The sequence below is a fragment of the Pseudophryne corroboree genome, chromosome 6 (genome assembly GCF_028390025.1).
Source record: "Pseudophryne corroboree isolate aPseCor3 chromosome 6, aPseCor3.hap2, whole genome shotgun sequence".
Classification (NCBI taxonomy): Eukaryota; Metazoa; Chordata; class Amphibia; order Anura; family Myobatrachidae; genus Pseudophryne; species Pseudophryne corroboree.
Window position 1 is genome coordinate 145,235,899 of NC_086449.1, and position 18,606 is coordinate 145,254,504.

Sequence of the window (18,606 nt, forward strand, 5' to 3'; positions counted from 1 at the left end):
TACTCTGGGATTGCATGCCATCCCCCTAGTTCTAGACAGGAAGTTTTTTCACACTTCAGGGACCACCCACTTAGGGTATATAGAGCTTCTCCTCCCATTCCTCCTCAGTCTTTTGAGTATCTCCTCACATTTCGGTTCCTGTGGAAAAAAAGAAAACCGTAAAAAAGGGAGGGTATATTATAGGCTGCCATGAAGTATCTTGAAGAAATTAAATTATCTGTAAATATAATTTGCTATTTTCTTCTGCACTACTTCATGGAAGCCATTACTCTGGGATATACCACAGCATAATATAGGGTGTGTTTTTTCACACTTCAGGGACCACCCACTTACTCCTCCCATTCCTCCTCATACTTTTTTCCTGTCTCCTAGTCAGGACAGTGGAGTTGTTTGTTATTTTGTTCCAAGGGCTTACCTCATTATCTATTCCCAGCGTATGCGCCTCTTGGTAGCCGCAGTCTGGATGGGGTAGCACCCAGGGGAGAGGCTGGTGCATGGAAGTTTTTAATGCCAGTCAAGTATAGGTAGGTACACACTGGAAGATATATCTGCCGATCAATTGATCGGCAGATGTATCTATGGACGGATTGGGCAGTGTGTTGAGCATACACACTGCCCGATCCGTCGGGGACTGACGTCATGAACTGGGCGGACGTGTACACACGCCCACCCAGTTCAGCTGTCAGTCATCTCCGGCCGCCGCAGCATGTGTACAGGCAGTGGGCCGACCGGCCGTACACACACAGCGACGCACCAATATATCGGTAGATATATTGGCCGTCGGCTGTGCTGTGGGGCCGACGTGATAAGTGTGTGAACAATAGAGTTCACAGATGTATCGGCCGTACCCACTGGCCTACGGACCCACGATATATCGGCCGCTCAAGAGAACGGCCGATATATCAGCCAGTGTGTACGGGCCTTAAGTGTATGTTTTACAAAGCCGGATCGCTGCTGGCTTTCCTTTCTCAGTTTGCAGCCACATGTGTTTTTATGCTTCCTGGCTCTGGCCCTGCAGAGCAGCCGGCAGAGGTGCATGTGATGGCTGGTGGCTGTCCCAGGAAGATAGTCTGAACATAAGCCTGCCCCAAGTTAGGGGTCAGAGGCAGAGTAGTGCCGTGCACTGAGAAATAATGGAGCTGCTGGTCCCTCCAATTTATGTTACAAGCCTATGACAATATGAAGGAGAGCCTTCTCCCCAAAAGCCTGTATGTGCCCAAAAAGAGGCAAGTCCTCATAGAGGGCACTTTATTAATATAGTGTTAGTCAGGATATATAATCTGGTTACCATCCTATGCTGTATTGTGTCTCCTGCATTGGAGCTAAGAAGAAAACTTATAAGAAACCTCGTTTACTTGTGCTGTGTATAGAAGTCAGGATGGGAGAAGCTGTACCTGTGGTTAAAGCTCACTCTCCTTCTAGTGCATTCAGCACACCTCATTTTCTGTGTGTTGTCTAATTGGGCTAATTGCCAATTAAGGAGTTGTGGGCTACACCCTGGACTTGTTAATTTTATCTGCACCGGTATGTGTTCAGTCCATCAAGTAAAATATACCAAACTGGATATGCCTAATCTGTCTGATCTTGGAAGCTAAGCAGTGTATATTATAAAAAGTCTGAACCCTCGATATCGGAAAGAACATACATACAATAAATATAGCAGCGCTGGTTGAATAGTCACATACACAATACAATATTCAATAATACATTTTAATTTAGTAAATTAAAGCTTCCATAAAATCATATAGAACATGCATAAAAATGCCTCGTATAATGGGTGTTAAATCAGCATGTTTGAGTCCAAGGATAAGTGTACCTGAGTCACTGGAGGATTGTTTTATCCTGGAATTGAGTCCAGAATCCTCACAAGGGCTGTGACGCTTTGTAGTACAATCCAAGGAACCGGTGATGTATACTTCAGAAGGTCGGCATCCAATTGCAGGAGGTTGGTCCGGAAGGTGCTGGATATGGTCCCCATAGAGGTCTGTAGTAACCCAACGCATTTTGCTGCTCCTGGCAGCTTTTTCAAATGATTTTATGGAAGCTTCAATCCACTAAATTAAATTAACATTTGTTATTATTGAATATTGTATTGTGTATGTGACGATCAACAAGCCCTGCTATATTTATTGTATGTATGATGGCAGAATGTTGATTAAATGCCTGGGTGATACAAGAGAATCTATCATATGTATCTGTTTATGATGAGCAGTTTCTAAACTGATGAACAATACCTAGAGCTGATACTGCAGCAGCAGAGGTTGTTTCATAAGCTACCACTGGGAGAGCCGATCCTGGCAACTGGTCCTCGTGGTTCCCCGCAAAGAGCATAGCTGTATTGTTGCGTGTATATGTATGTGTATATGTGTGTGTGTGTGTGTGTGTGTGTGTGTGTGTGTGTATATATATATATATATATATATATATATATATATGTATATGTGCATATATATATATATATATATATATATAATATGATATACAGCAGTTTTTTTTCTAAAACTGATGTTACTAAAGCTTCATTGTCACAGCTTCAAGACACTGCACATGCCCAATATATTCAATTCTTGGCAGCTAAGCAGCGTTGGGCATGGTTAGTATTTGGATGGGAGACCATCTGGGAATTACAAGGTGCTGTAGGTTTAGTGCATTGAGACTTGGACTGTCATGAAGTCTTGGAAGAGAAAATTTCAATAACTTTATATACAGATATATAATAGCTGTATGTTTTCTCAGAATGTTTTGGAATTACAGCTCTGTGGTGCATTCATGGGCAGCAGATCTACTTAGAGGGAATAGTCTGCTTTCTTTGCTTATGAAAGTTCCCTGGTATTTGGTAGCAGGCTGGAAGTTACGTCAGGACAGAAGTAGGTATCCTAAGCCATCTTCTTTGCAGCAATTTTTTAGAAGCCAGACGTTTTGTGCCAGCATGGTACTATGGTGGTAGATATTCTACAGGAATGCTGAGGCAGTCCTTTGCCAAACCTCAATAAGAGGCAGTCGATAACTACTATGGGTCTCCTGCATCTGTGCCAATAGGGGGCAGTCGTCTGAAATTTGTCAGGCATTGGCAGGAATCTGTGCAGAACAGAGGCGTTCAGGATGTAGTGTCTCAAAGGTATCGGATGGAATTGCTGAGGTTCTAAGAAGGAATCATTTTGTGAAAACTGAGGTTACAGTTGTGAACTTGAAAGTCACGGTGCTATGACAGTATACAGAAATTAGCTCAAAGGCTGTGAAGATTTTGTCAAGTCATCCAAGATAAATTAAGGTTTTTACTCTCGTATATTTCTTTTAGAAAAGTATACAGAGGGTTCAGAACTAATCTGGATCTCAAGACAGCTTGGTGAAGATAAGGTTTCCTATGAAAACACTGAAATCTATTTCAACTGTTTTAAGAAGTTTTACTGAGGATGTCAAATCAAAAATTAAAGTACCAATTCCCTTTACTAATTGTTTGTTATAAATGTGGTATAAGTCACTTTGTTCACAATAAAAATGATATATATTTGGGATCATTTATTATGGGGTGGATATTACCCATCAAGTCATTTATCAAGAGGAGCATTCTATAGCATCAGTACATCTAAAAGTTGCCTATTCTCATGTTCTGGTATGCAGGGAACATCGAAAATATCTCAGATTCTGCATCTAAGGGAAAACATCTTCAGTTCACGTGTCTTCCCTTTGGATTGACAACATCCCCAAGAACATTTACAAAGCTCCTTTGTGTCACTTAATGCTTAGAAGAACACAAGGAATAGAGGTTTGGCTGTATTTGAACAACTTACTATGTTGCTGAAAAGTCAAAAATAAGAATTTACTTACCGATAATTCTATTTCTCGTAGTCCGTAGTGGATGCTGGGGACTCCGTAAGGACCATGGGGAATAGCGGCTCCGCAGGAGACTGGGCACAAAAGTAAAGCTTTAGAATTACCTGGTGTGCACTGGCTCCTCCCCCTATGACCCTCCTCCAAGCCTCAGTTAGGATACTGTGCCCGGACGAGCGTACACAATAAGGAAGGATTTTGAATCCCGGGTAAGACTCATACCAGCCACACCAATCACACCGTACAACTCGTGATCTAAACCCAGTTAACAGCATGATAACAGAGGAGCCTCTAGAAAGATGGCTCACTACAGCAATAACCCGATTTTTTGGTAACAATAACTATGTACCAGTATTGCAGACAATCCGCACTTGGGATGGGCGCCCAGCATCCACTACGGACTACGAGAAATAGAATTATCGGTAAGTAAATTCTTATTTTCTCTAACGTCCTAAGTGGATGCTGGGGACTCCGTAAGGACCATGGGGATTATACCAAAGCTCCCAAACGGGCGGGAGAGTGCGGATGACTCTGCAGCACCAAATGAGAGAACTCCAGGTCCTCCTCAGCCAGGGTATCAATTTTGTAGAATTTTACAAACGTATTTGCTCCTGACCAAGTAGCTGCTCGGCAAAGTTGTAAAGCCGAGACCCCTCGGGCAGCCGCCCAAGATGAGCCCATCTTCCTTGTGGAGTGGGCATTTACAGATTTTTGGCTGTGGCAGGCCTGCCACAGAATGTGCAAGCTGAATTGTACTACAAATCCAACAAGCAATAGTCTGCTTAGAAGCAGGAGCACCCAGCTTGTTGGGTGCATACAGGATAAACAGCGAGTCAGATTTTCTGACTCCAGCCGTCCTGGAAACATATATTTTCAGGGCCCTGACCACGTCTAGCAACTTGGAGTCCTCCAAGTCCCTAGTAGCCGCAGGCACCACAATAGGTTGGTTCAGGTGAAACGCTGAAACCACCTTAGGGAGAAACTGAGGACGAGTCCTCAATTCCGCCCTGTCCGAATGGAAAATCAGATAAGGGCTTTTACAGGATAAAGCCGCCAATTCTGACACGCGCCTGGCCCAGGCCAGGGCCAACAGCATGACCACTTTCCATGTGAGATATTTTAACTCCACAGATTTAAGTGGTTCAAACCAATGTGACTTTTGGAACCCAAAAACTACATTGAGATCCCAAGGTGCCACTGGAGGCACAAAAGGAGGCTGTATATGCAGTACCCCTTTTACAACGTCTGAACTTCAGGGACTGAAGCTAGTTCTTTTTGGAAGAAAATTGACAGGGCCGAAATTTGAACCTTAATGGACCCTAATTTCAGGCCCATAGACACTCCTGTTTGCAGGAAATGTAGGAATCGACCCAGTTGAATTTCCTCCGTCGGGCCTTACTGGCCTCGCACCACGCAACATATTTTCGCCAAATGCGGTGATAATGTTTTGCGGTTACATCCTTCCTGGCTTTGATCAGGATAGGGATGACTTCATCCGGAATGCCTTTTTTCCTTCAGGATCCGGCGTTCAACCGCCATGCCGTCAAACGCAGCCGCGGTAAGTCTTGGAACAGACAGGGTCCTTGCTGGAGCAGGTCCCTTCTTAGAGGTAGAGGCCACGGATCCTCCGTGAGCATCTCTTGAAGTTCCGGTTACCAAGTCCTTCTTGGCCAATCCGGAGCCACGAATATAGTGCTTACTCCTCTCCATCTTATCAATCTCAGTACCTTGGGTATGAGAGGCAGATGAGGGAACACATACACTGACTGGTACACCCACGGTGTTACCAGAGCGTCTACAGCTATTGCCTGAGGGTCCCTTGACCTGGCGCAATACCTGTCGAGTTTTTCCCAACGGTTTATAATCATGTGGAAGACTTCTGGGTGAAGTCCCCACTCTCCCGGGTGGAGGTCGTGTCTGCTGAGGAAGTCTGCTTCTCAGTTGTCCACTCCCGGAATTGCTGACAGTGCTATCACATGATTTTCCGCCCAGCGAAGAATCCTTGCAGCTTCTGCCATTGCCCTCCTGCTTCTTGTGCCACCCTGTCTGTTTACGTGGGTGACTGCCGTGATGTTGTCCGACTGGATCAACACCGGCTGACCTTGAAGCAGAGGTGTTGCTAAGCTTAGAGCATTGTAAATGGCCCTTAGCTTCAGGATATTTATGTGAAGTGATGTCTCCAGGCTTGACCATAAGCCCTGGAAATTCCTTCCCTGTGTGACTGCTCCCCAGCCTCGCAGGCTGGCATCCGTGGTCACCAGGACCCAGTCCTGAATGCCGAATCTGCGGCCCTCTAGAAGATGAGCACTCTGCAACCAACACAGGAGGGACACCCTTGTTCTTGGTGACAGGGTTATCCGCTGATGCATCTGAAGATGCGACCCGGACCATTTGTCCAGCAGGTCCCACTGGAAAGTTCTTGCGTGGAATCTGCCGAATGGGATTGCTTCGTAGGAAGCCACCATTTTACCCAGAACCCTTGTGCATTGATGCACTGAGACTTGGCTCGGTTTTAGGAGGTTCCTGACTAGCTCGGATAACTCCCTGGCTTTCTCCTCCGGGAGAAACACCTTTTTCTGGACTGTGTCCAGGATCATCCCTAGGAACAGAAGACGAGTCGTCGGAACCAGCTGCGATTTTGGAATATTGAGAATCCAATCGTGCTGCCGCAACACTACCTGAGATAGTGCTACACCGACCTCCAACTGTTCCCTGGATCTTACCCTTAAAGGGAATCGTCCAAGTAAGGGATAACTAAAATTCCCTTCCTTCGAAGGAATATCATCATTTCGGCCATTACCTTGGTAAAGACCCGGGGTGCCGTGGACCATCCATACGGCAGCGTCTGAACTGATAGTGACAGTTCTGTACCATAAACCTGAGGTACCCTTGGTGAGAAGGGTAAATTTGGACATGAAGGTAAGCATCCTTGATGTCCCGAGACATCATGTAGTCCCCTTCTTCCAGGTTCGCAATCACTGCTCTGAGTGACTCAATCTTGAATTTGAACCTCTGTATGTAAGTGTTCAAAGATTTTAGATTTAGAATCGGTCTCACCGAGCCGTCCGGCTTCGGTACCACAACAGTGTGGAATAATACCCCGTTCCCTGTTGCAGGAGGGGTACCTTGATTATCACCTGCTGGGAATACAGCTTGTGAATGGCTTCCAAAACTGTCTCCCTGTCAGAAGGAGACATCGGTAAAGCCGACTTTAGGAAACGGCGAGGGGGAGACGTCTCGAATTCCAATTTGTACCCCTGAGATATCACCTGAAGGATCCAGGGGTCTACTTGCGAGTGAGCCCACTGCGCGCTGAAATTCATTTAGACGGGCCCCCCACCGTGCCTGATTCTGCTTGTAAAGCCCCAGCGTCATACTGAGTGCTTGGCAGAGGCGGGAGAGGGTTTCTGTTCCTGGGAACTGGCTGATTTCTGCAGCCTTTTTCTTCTCCCTCTGTCACGGGGCAGAAATGAGGAACCTTTTGCCCGCTTGTCCACGAAAAGACTGCGCCTGATAATACGGCGTCTTCTCATGTTGAGAGGCGACCTGGGGTACAAACGTGGATTTCCCAGCTGTTGCCGTGGCCGCCAGGTCTGAAAGACCGACCCCAAATAACTCCTCCCCTTAATAAGGCAATACTTCCAAATGCCGTTTGAAATCCGCATCACCTGACCACTGTCGTGTCCATAACCCTCTACTGGTAGAAATGGACAACGCATTTAGACTTGATGCCAGTCGGCAAATATTCCGCTGTGCATCACGCATATATAGAAATGCATCTTTTAAATGCTCTATAGGCAAAAATATACTGTCCCTATCTAGGGTATCAATATTTTCAGTCAGGGAATCCGACCACGCCAACCCAGCACTGCACATCCAGGCTGAGGCGATTGCTGGTCGCAGTATAACACCAGTATGTGTGTAAATACATTTTAGGATACCCTCCTGCTTTCTATCAGCAGGATCCTTAAGGGCGGCCATCTCAGGAGAGGGTAGAGCCCTTACAAGCGTGTGAGCGCTTTATCCACCCTAGGGGGTGTTTCCCAACGCACCCTAACCTCTGGCGGGAAAGGTTATAATGCCAATAACATTTTAGAAATTATCCGTTGTTATCGGGGGAAACCCACGCATCATCACACACCTCATTTAATTTCTCAGATTCAGGAAAACTACAGGTAGTTTTTCCTCACCGAACATAATACCCCTTTTTGGTGGTACTCGTATTATCAGAAATGTGTAAAACATTTTTCATTGCCTCCATCATGTAACGTGTGGCCCTACTGGAAGTCACATTTGTCTCTTCACCGTCGACACTGGAGTCAGTATCCGTGTCGGCGTCTATATCTGCCATCTGAGGTAACGGGCGCTTTAGAGCCCCTGACGGCCTATGAGACGTCTGGACAGGCACAAGCTGAGTAGCCGGCTGTCTCATGTCAACCACTGTCTTTTATACAGAGCTGACACTGTCACGTAATTCCTTCCAACAGTTCATCCACTCAGGTGTCGACCCCCTAGGGGGTGACATCACTATTACAGGCAATCTGCTCCGTCTCCACATCATTTTTCTCCTCATACATGTCGACACAAACGTACCGACATACAGCACACACAGGGAATGCTCTGATAGAGGACAGGACCCCACTAGCCCTTTGGGGAGACAGAGGGAGAGTTTGCCAGCACACACCAGAGCGCTATATATATACAGGGATAACCTTATATAAGTGTTTTTCCCCTTATAGCTGCTGTATCTTTAATACTGCGCGTAATTAGTGCCCCCCCTCTCTTTTTTAACCCCTTCTGTAGTGTAGTGACTGCAGGGGAGAGCCAGGGAGCTTCCCTCCAACGGAGCTGTGAGGGAAAATGGCGCCAGTGTGCTGAGGAGATAGGCTCCGCCCCCTTATCGGCGGCCTTATCTCCCGTTTTTCTATGTATTCTGGCAGGGGTTAAATGCATCCATATAGCCCAGGAGCTATATGTGATGCATTTTTTGCCATCCAAGGTGTTTTTATTGCGTCTCAGGGCGCCCCCCCCCCCAGCGCCCTGCACCCTCAGTGACCGGAGTGTGAAGTGTGCTGAGAGCAATGGCGCACAGCTGCAGTGCTGTGCGCTACCTTGTTGAAGACAGGACGTCTTCTGCCGCCGATTTTCCGGACCTCTTCTGTCTTGTGGCTCTGTAAGGGGGCCCCCAGCGCGGCTCTGGGACCCATCCATGGCTGGGCCTGTGATCGTCCCTCTGGAGCTAATGTCCAGTAGCCTAAGAAGCCCAATCCACTCTGCACGCAGGTGAGTTCGCTTCTTCTCCCCTTAGTCCCTCGATGCAGTGAGCCTGTTGCCAGCAGGTCTCACTGAAAATAAAAAACCTAAAACTAAACTTTTCACTAAGCAGCTCAGGAGAGCCACCTAGTGTGCACCCTTCTCGTTCGGGCACAAAAATCTAACTGAGGCTTGGAGGAGGGTCATAGGGGGAGGAGCCAGTGCACACCAGGTAGTTCTAAAGCTTTACTTTTGTGCCCAGTCTCCTGCGGAGCCGCTATTCCCCATGGTCCTTACGGAGTCCCCAGCATCCACTTAGGACGTTAGAGAAATAAACAATGAAGTATGCTGTGTACAGAACTTTAGAGATCCCTCTATTACAGAAGGATAATAAACTAGGAGAGAATTTAGTTAAATCCACTTTCACAAATACAGTTCTTGGGGATACAAGTGGATACTACAGTATGTAGTCCCTCTGTAACAAGAGAGGTGTGGAAAGTTTCAAGAACTGGTCACATTGGTACAAGCGCATGTGACATTACATACTGGCCTACATTTGTGGGGACTATCCTCAAACATAGACATATCCTTTGAGCAAGATGAAGGATGAGAAAGTTACAATAGAACTTGCTGAAGTACAGCCGAGAAGAAACCTTCCTGAATTACCAGCTAAAGCTATGTCAAGCTAAAAGAGACTTTGTCTTGATAAACAAGTCCGGATCTAACTCTAGAACTTCCTTGGCAGAACACCACTGCTTGGTATTTACAATCGAAGCAAGTGCAACAGGTTGGGTAGTGCGTCTATTGCAATAAGGTTGTCAAGGTTTCAGGACTTCTCAGGAGAAGATAAGTACTTCAAACCAGCAAGAAATGAGGGCAATTTGGAACGCATAAAGCTGTCTAAAAGTATTCTCACAGACAACGTGGCAGTGGCACTGTGTTTAAAATGACAAGGTGGCACCAAGAGTCTAATGCTTTTAGAAGTGACAATTTTTAGACTGGGCAGAGTGTCATCTCAGTTCTCTGTAAGCTCTGTATGTACCAGGAAAAGACATCTTTGTTTCTCAGCAGACACGAGGTGTTGCCAGGAGAATAGGAGGTGGACGCAAAGATATTTCAAGAGATTGTAATAAGGTTTGGATGGTCCCAGGTGGATCTAATGGACACTCATCCAAAAAAAAAAAAAAAAAAAAAAACTTATTTTCTAGGTACCACCTGCTGTGAATAAGCGGATTAGACATGTTCTCCCTAACATGGAATTTCACACTGGACTATATGTTCCCTCCTTTATTCCTACGATTGCTTGAGAAAAACAAACAGAAAAGAGCAAGTAGAAGTGATAATTCTTCCTTACCGGCCAAGGAGTGTGGTTACCAACAATGGTGAGTATGCCAGCAGAGAGTCTATGGATGTTACCACTCACACCAGGGGGTAAATTTACTAAGAAGGGAGTTCTACTTAAGATGGGATGTTGCCCATAGCAACCAATCAAATTTTTGTTCTCATTTATCTAGCACCTTCTAGAAGATAATACCTGGAATCTGATTGATTGGTTGCTATGTGCAACATCCCATCTTAAATAGAACTCCCATCTTAGTAAATTTACCCCCAGGTCTAATACACCTGGGTCCAATATTCTATCTAAACTTGAAAAAAATGTATTTGATGATATGGAAATTGAATGTGAACTATTAAGAAGGAAATAATTGTATGAACAAGTTATTCAGTTTCTTATGCAAGAAAGAAAGAAGTTATCCTCTAATTTATTATAGGATCTGGAATGCCTGTATCTCAGGGGCCGAATCTGAATTTGATGTTATTGAGAGTTGAAACACCCCAAATATTACAGTTTCTATATGATGGGTTGAGAAGGGTCTGACTGTATCAACTATTAAGGTACAGATAACAGCTTTGAGCATGTTGCTGGATAAGAAAATGTCTGAAGACAATTTTGTCAAAGGGTCTGTCAAGCTATGTAAAGGAATATGGCCTCAAGTCAAATCAGTCCTAGCCCTATGGGATCTGAATCTGATACTGAACTTCAGTCAGAAGGGTCAGTGAATTAAAAGTGTTATGGGCCTTTCTGCCCATATCTTAATATCTTGCCAGATAAAGATGTTCTAAGAACAAATACAGTTTCTTTACCAAAGATAGTGTCAGCGTTCCATTAAACCAGGAGATTTTTTTTGTCCTCTTCTTTCCCACAACCTAAAAGTGAGAAGGAAGAAAGGTTGCATATGATGAACTTGTAACAAGCACTTTTTGTCTATTTGGTTAGGAGTGAAAAACTTTTGGAAAACAAAGTATTTGTTTTACATGTAGGCATAAAGAAAGGTGGTGCACCCATGAAGCAAACTATTCCCAGGTGGATCAAGGAGCTCATTATTTTTGTGTATGAAGAAAGTGGTCATAAAATTCCATAAAATATGAAGACACACTCAACCAGTGTTGTTGCAACTTCCTGGGTTAAGGACGTTTTGGTATCAACGAAAGACATGTACAGTAGCCACCTGTTCACACTTTCTCTGGTCACTATGCTCTGGATTTGGCTGGCGCCCACTTTAACAGTGGTGTCCTTGAAGGGGCATTGTGGTGAATTAATAATAATGGGTAATTAAGCATAAATTTCTGTCTGTTGGACTATTTGTTACCCTCCCTATATTATGCTTTGGTATATCCCAGAGTAATGGCTTCCATGAAGTAGTGCAGAAGAAAATAGCAAATTATATTTACAGATAATTTAATTTCTTCAAGATACTTCATGGCAGCCTATAATATACCCTCCCTTTTTTACTGTTTTGTTTTTTTTCCACAGGAACCGAAATGTGAGGAGATACTCAAAATCAGGATTTTGGTACTTACCGATAAATCCCTTTCTCCGATTCCACAGGGGCCACTGGAGCGTAGTTACAATGGGGAAATAGTAGGCAGTAATTGGGAGCTGGCACTTTAAAATTCTAACACTGTGGCTAGCTCCTCCCCTACTATCTCCCCTCCAAGCCAGTCTACGTAAAACTGTGCCCGAGGAGAGCTGTAATAAACAAACCTTAAGGTAGAGGAGGTTAATGACGCCCTGTAAACCAGGATAACACAAACTAAACCTGGAACAGAACCTAACAAATAGCAGGTTAACCTGAACTGAACAAGCAGGCACCTAGTGATCTGCAAACCTTTAAGCAAAAAACAAGGAGGAAACAGCGCTGGGCGGGCGTCCAGTGGCCCCTGTGGAATCGGAGAAAGGGATTTATCGGTAAGTACCAAAATCCTGATTTCTCCTTCATCCACTAGGGGCCACTGGAGCGTAGTTACAATGGGGACGTCCCAGAGCTCCCAAAACGGGTGGGAGAGCGCTGAGAGTCCTGTAAAACCGCTCGGCCAAACTGTGATGCAGAGGCCGCAAAAGTGTCAAACTAGAATTTGACAAACGTATGTCGGCCCCACCAAGTAGCCGCCCGACATAAAGTAGTCATGGAGACCCCACGGGCAGCCACCCACGAAGGTCCCACAACGCGCGTAGAGTGCGCTGAAATGGAAAACGGAGGCTCCCGAGCAACCGCCAATGAGACTGTCTGATGGTCAGATGTATCCAACGGCCCAGCGTATGCTGGGACTCCGGCTATTTAGTACGGGAGCATCGTACAGAACAAAGAAGAAAACACTTCGTCGAATAGCCGAAGACCTCTGTAGATAAGAGTCAGCGAGCCCTGACAACATTCAGAGAGGGCCGAAAACACCAGTGTCAGATTTATATGAAAAACGGACATCCCCCCTGGAAGAAACGACCGCTGAGTCTGAAGCTCAGCCGTAACCCCCGTCGAAAAGGGGGAGTTGCCAATAGAGTACTCCCTGAAAGAGAGCCCGAACTTACGGCCGCCAGGCTAATTTCTTTTGGAAGAAAATCGAAAGGGCAGAGACCTAAAATTCAGGTCAACGTAGTTTGAAGCGCAGCCGAGCAAACCACCCAGAGAAAACCAAAGATGACGGCTGAATGGTAAATCAAAACTGGAAAAGCCCTGTTATCCACACTATGCCCCTTAAAGTTTCCCAAAGTGGCAAAAGCGAGAAGAGGTAACCGACTTCCGAAATCGGGGCCCAGTAGGCACAACCGAACTAGGGAACTTCTCCCTTCTGAGGTCTCGTGAACAGTCACGCCGTAAAACGACACCAGTGTAAGCGTGAACAAAGAAAAAGGACCTTGTTGAAGTAGACAGTCCTGCAGAGGTAAGAGCCAAGGCTCCTCTACTGACAACAGGTGCAGACTGGATCTTTAAGTCATGCACGGCCAAACCGGATCCACCGGGGAGGACTAGCGTGCATTCTCCCCTCCTGTGTTACCGAAAGTGAGGTAGAAATAGAAAAGGAGGCAAGATAGACTAACCAGAAACTCCAAGGAGCCCTGATGGCATCCTCGGTTATTGCCGCCAGAGCTCCCGTCCGAGAGTAGTAAAGGGTTTAAGAGTCAGTCAGAACGCCCTGAGGTCGATCCGGAATCTCCGCCAACAGCGGCCCAGCTGACAAAACTCCGGGGAATGTCCCCTCACCCGGGAGTCTGACCTGGCGGCTTGACCTGGAAAGACGACTGTTGTCCTCCGCTCAGAGAGGAATGTAGGCGACCACTCATCGCATCGCAACTTGACTGAAGAAAGAGAGTACCTGGTCCCGAGGAAGGAAAAATCCTCTGACGGACCGAGTTGAGAACCCTCTACGAGGAGCATAAATTGGACCCGTGTCGAACCAGAAGCTCCTGGATCCTCCGGATATTCAGAAGCAACCTAATCTGCTGAGTGGGATTCCAGCAGTAGATTGTCCAATTAGGGAACAAACGTCACTCCCTGCCTTTGAAAAAGAGCTATTCTGTGATTTTCCTGAACCCTGTGGGAGCGGTATCCTGTAATGCGAATCTGAGAAAAACCGATGTGGAAACCCAAAAGAGTTCAGTAAACAGGCATCCTTGAAGACAAGGGACGCGTAAAACCCCCTTTCTTCTTTAAACTAGCAATCACAGACTGAAAGGATTCTAAGACCAGAATAGGCCTGGCTGAGCCCTCTGGCTTCGGCACGGGAAAAGAAAACAAAGGGCTGAGAAATGCCCCGATTCAAATGATATGCGAAAACAGGGATCAACACCCTTTGCGGTTAGAAGCATCTGGAGCGCCGCCTGCAGTATGACTGTCTTGTCATCGTAAACCGGCCGACCCATACCGAGGGACCCCTGAGACGGTTGGACTCCAAAATCGAGTTTGTAACCGCCCAAGCCTTCTCAGTCCTCCCAGTAGGACCACCGACAGGCGCCTACCCTGGGACCCCCCAGGTGGTAGGAAGGTCTGACCTGCGGTGGCTGTGTTGGATGACCTAAAATCAGACTGAACCGAGGATGCTTCAGCCTGCTACCATGAAATCCCTTGGCGACGGAGATACCGGCCCTGACTTGTAGTCGAAAACCTGAAAGGGCACGGAAAGATCTAAAGGAAAGACCGGTAAAGGTCCGTCTTGGAGCTGGGGCAGCCGTAGGGGAAAGAAAAGTGGACTTACCCCCAATGGTTCGAGAAATCATGCAGGAAGTTCCTTCCCCTGAACCAGCTGCCCTTAGGAATCCATGTTCACCTGTCACTGTCGCAGCGCCAGAGGTCGTCGGGTTAAGACAGCCCAAGCGAAACTGCAGGTTCAGAGTATATAGACGTGGAGACCTCAAAAGAATATAAAGCAGAATCGTGATTCTGATCTGCCCCAAAGCATCAGTTGATCCTGATGCGAATTATCCTGTAACCTAGAGGACAATTGTTCCACAACCTACCTGCTCCGGACAAGGTTGAACCCCTGCTGTCGGATATGTCTCTCAGATGGATCCCTCAGCAAGGTTGCCCCAGGAAAAACGACAGCCTGTTGGACCGGCGATACATTGAGGGGTATACCCTGGAGAGTCCTGATATCGTTTCCTGTTATCTGCGGGAAAAAGATAGGCAAACAAACATTGTTTGATACCTGAAATTGTGAATTCGGATGTTTCCCGGCCGCCTACCGGAGCATGCCCAGCTCATTCGAAACTGAACAAGTCTCTGTCATTTCTTCCTTGGCGTCAAAACCCCAAGGGACCTGAAGCGTCCATCCTCTTTACTTGCAGCACCAGACGAACTGCTGTACAATACAACTTAATATCCTGAGATACTGGTTCAGACTCCACCGAAACATAACCAGTATCTCGTGTAACATGGATGTTCGCAAGATTCTTTTTGATTCCTGGGGAGAAGAAATGACGGACGGGGTCTCTGGTAATGGTGACCTTACCTGCATAAGCTGAGCTGTTCAAACAGGAACGTCCCGCAGCTGCATTGGGGGCTAATCAGATGGCTCCACCGCACAATCTACACATAACAGGGAATTCTCTGTCCTGGGTGTTACGTTTAGTTAAACGAAAAGAGAAAAGACAGGTTAAAGAAGTGTAACCCTCTATAAACTGTGCACTATAACGTGCAGTGACGGGGACATTTCCCTTAAAGTTGGTGTTTGATGGAATTCAATCTGTGATCAGATGTCCCCGCTATAAGCGTACCGAGCCACTGCGGCTATTTGGCTGACACCACACACATATCCCCAAATTACACACAGTATTATTACCAAGTGAAACAAAGGAGTAATAATAAGATTTTACTCACCGGTAAATCTATTTCTCGTAGTCCGTAGTGGATGCTGGGGACTCCGCAAGGACCACGGGGAACAGACGTTAGAGAAAATAAGAATTTACTTACCGATAATTCTATTTCTCGTAGTCCGTAGTGGATGCTGGGAACTCCGTAAGGACCATGGGGAATAGCGGCTCCGCAGGAGACTGGGCACAAAAGTAAAGCTTTAGGACTACCTGGTGTGCACTGGCTCCTCCCCCTATGACCCTCCTCCAAGCCTCAGTTAGGATACTGTGCCCGGACGAGCGTACACAATAAGGAAGGATTTTGAATCCCGGGTAAGACTCATACCAGCCACACCAATCACACCGTACAACCTGTGATCTGAACCCAGTTAACAGCATGATAACAGAGGAGCCTCTGAAAAGATGGCTCACAACAATAATAACCCGATTTTTGTAACAATAACTATGTACAAGTATTGCAGACAATCCGCACTTGGGATGGGCGCCCAGCATCCACTACGGACTACGAGAAATAGAATTATCGGTAAGTAAATTCTTATTTTCTCTGACGTCCTAGTGGATGCTGGGAACTCCGTAAGGACCATGGGGATTATACCAAAGCTCCCAAACGGGCGGGAGAGTGCGGATGACTCTGCAGCACCGAATGAGAGAACTCCAGGTCCTCCTCAGCCAGGGTATCAAATTTGTAGAATTTAGCAAACGTGTTTGCCCCTGACCAAGTAGCTGCTCAGCAAAGTTGTAAAGCCGAGACCCCTCGGGCAACCGCCCAAGATGAGCCCACCTTCCTTGTGGAATGGGCTTTTACAGATTTTGGCTGTGGCAGGCCTGCCACAGAATGTGCAAGCTGAATTGTACTACAAATCCAACGAGCAATAGTCTGCTTAGAAGCAGGAGCACCCAGCTTGTTGGGTGCATACAGGATAAACAGAGAGTCAGATTTTCTGACTCCAGCCGTCCTGGAAACATATATTTTCAGGGCCCTGACTACGTCCAGCAACTTGGAGTCCTCCAAGTCCCTAGTAGCCGCAGATACCACAATAGGCTGGTTCAAGTGAAACGCTGAAACCACCTTAGGGAGAAATTGAGGACGAGTCCTCAATTCTGCCCTGTCCGTATGAAAAATTAGGCAAGGGCTTTTATAGGATAAAGCCGCCAATTCTGAGACACGCCTGGCTGAAGCCAGGGCCAACAGCATTACCACTTTCCATGTGAGATATTTTAAGTCCACAGTGGTGAGTGGTTCAAACCAATGTGATTTTAGGAACCCCAAAACTACATTGAGATCCCAAGGTGCCACTGGAGGCACAAAAGGAGGCTGTATATGCAGTACCCCCTTGACAAACGTCTGAACTTCAGGAACTGAAGCCAGTTCTTTCTGGAAGAAAATCGACAGGGACGAAATTTGAACCTTAATGGACCCTAATTTTAGGCCCATAGACAGTCCTGTTTGCAGGAAATGCAGGAAACGACCCAGTTGAAATTCCTCTGTAGGGGCCTTCCTGGCCTCGCACCACGCAACATATTTACGCCAAATACGGTGATAATGCTGTACGGTTACATCCTTCCTGGCTTTGATCAGGGTAGGGATGACTTCATCCGGAATGCCTTTTTCCTTCAGGATCCGGCGTTCAACCGCCATGCCGTCAAACGCAGCTGCGGTAAGTCTTGAAACAGACAGGGTCCCTGCTGGAGCAGGTCCTTTCTTAGAGGTAGAGGCCACGGGTCCTCTGTGAGCATCTCTTGAAGTTCCGGGTACCAAGTCCTTCTTGGCCAATCCGGAGCCACGAGTATAGTCCTTACTCCTCTCCTTCTTATGATTCTCAGTACCTTGGGTATGAGAGGCAGAGGAGGGAACACATACACTGACTGGTACACCCACGGTGTTACCAGAGCGTCCACAGCTATTGCCTGAGGGTCCCTTGACCTGGCGCAATACCGGTCTAGTTTTTTGTTGAGGCGGGACGCCATCATGTCCACCTTTGGTTTTTCCCAACGGTTCACAATCATGTGGAAGACTTCTGGGTGAAGTCCCCACTCTCCCGGGTGGAGGTCGTGCCTGCTGAGGAAGTCTGCTTCCCAGTTGTCCACTCCCGGAATGAACACTGCTGACAGTGCTATCACATGATTTTCCGCCCAGCGAAGAATCCTTGCAACTTCTGCCATTGCCCTCCTGCTTCTTGTGCCTCCCTGTCTGTTTACGTGGGCGACTGCCGTGATGTTGTCTGACTGGATCAGCACCGGCTGACCTTGAAGCAGAGGTCTTGCTAGGCTTAGAGCATTGTAGATGGCCCTTAGCTCCAGGATATTTATGTGAAGTGATGTCTCCAGGCTTGACCACAAGCCCTGGAAATTTCTTCCCTGTGTGACTGCTCCCCAGCCTCTCAGGCTGGCATCCGTGGTCACCAGGACCCAGTCCTGAATGCCGAATCTGCGGCCCTCTAGAAGATGAGCACTCTGCAACCACCACAGGAGAGACACCCTTGTCCTTGGTGACAAGATTATCCGCTGATGCATCTGAAGATGCGACCCGGACCATTTGTCTAGCAGATCCCACTGGAAGGTTCTTGCGTGGAATCTGCCGAATGGGATTGCTTCGTAAGAAGCCACCATCTTTCCCAGGACCCTTGTGCATTGATGCACTGAGACTTGGCCTGGTTTTAGGAGATTTCTGACTAGTTCGGATAACTCCCTGGCTTTCTCCTCCGGGAGAAACACCTTTTTCTGGACTGTGTCCAGGATCATCCCTAGGAATAGAAGTCGTGTCGTCGGGATCAGCTGCGATTTTGGAATATTGAGAATCCAACCGTGCTGGCGCAGCACTATCTGAGATAGTGCTACTCCGACTTCCAACTGTTCCCTGGATCTTGCCCTTATCA

At 46.8% G+C, this 18,606-nt stretch overlaps 1 protein-coding gene across 2 annotated transcripts in view; it reads left to right on the forward strand.

Annotated features, from left to right (window-relative positions):
* GGCX (gamma-glutamyl carboxylase) overlaps positions 1 to 18,606 on the forward strand; it is a 104,976-nt gene that overhangs the window by 67,886 nt on the left and 18,484 nt on the right. Inside the window, exon 15 of one of the 2 annotated variants that reach the window (XM_063931975.1) lies at positions 3,299 to 3,449. The exons of the other annotated variant lie outside the window; for it this stretch is intronic. Within the exon in view, the coding sequence (XP_063788045.1) occupies positions 3,299 to 3,350 (52 nt within the window). The 3' untranslated portion in view covers positions 3,351 to 3,449. Of the gene's footprint in view, positions 1 to 3,298; positions 3,450 to 18,606 lie in introns of those variants that run through there. 2 annotated transcript variants of the gene reach the window in all.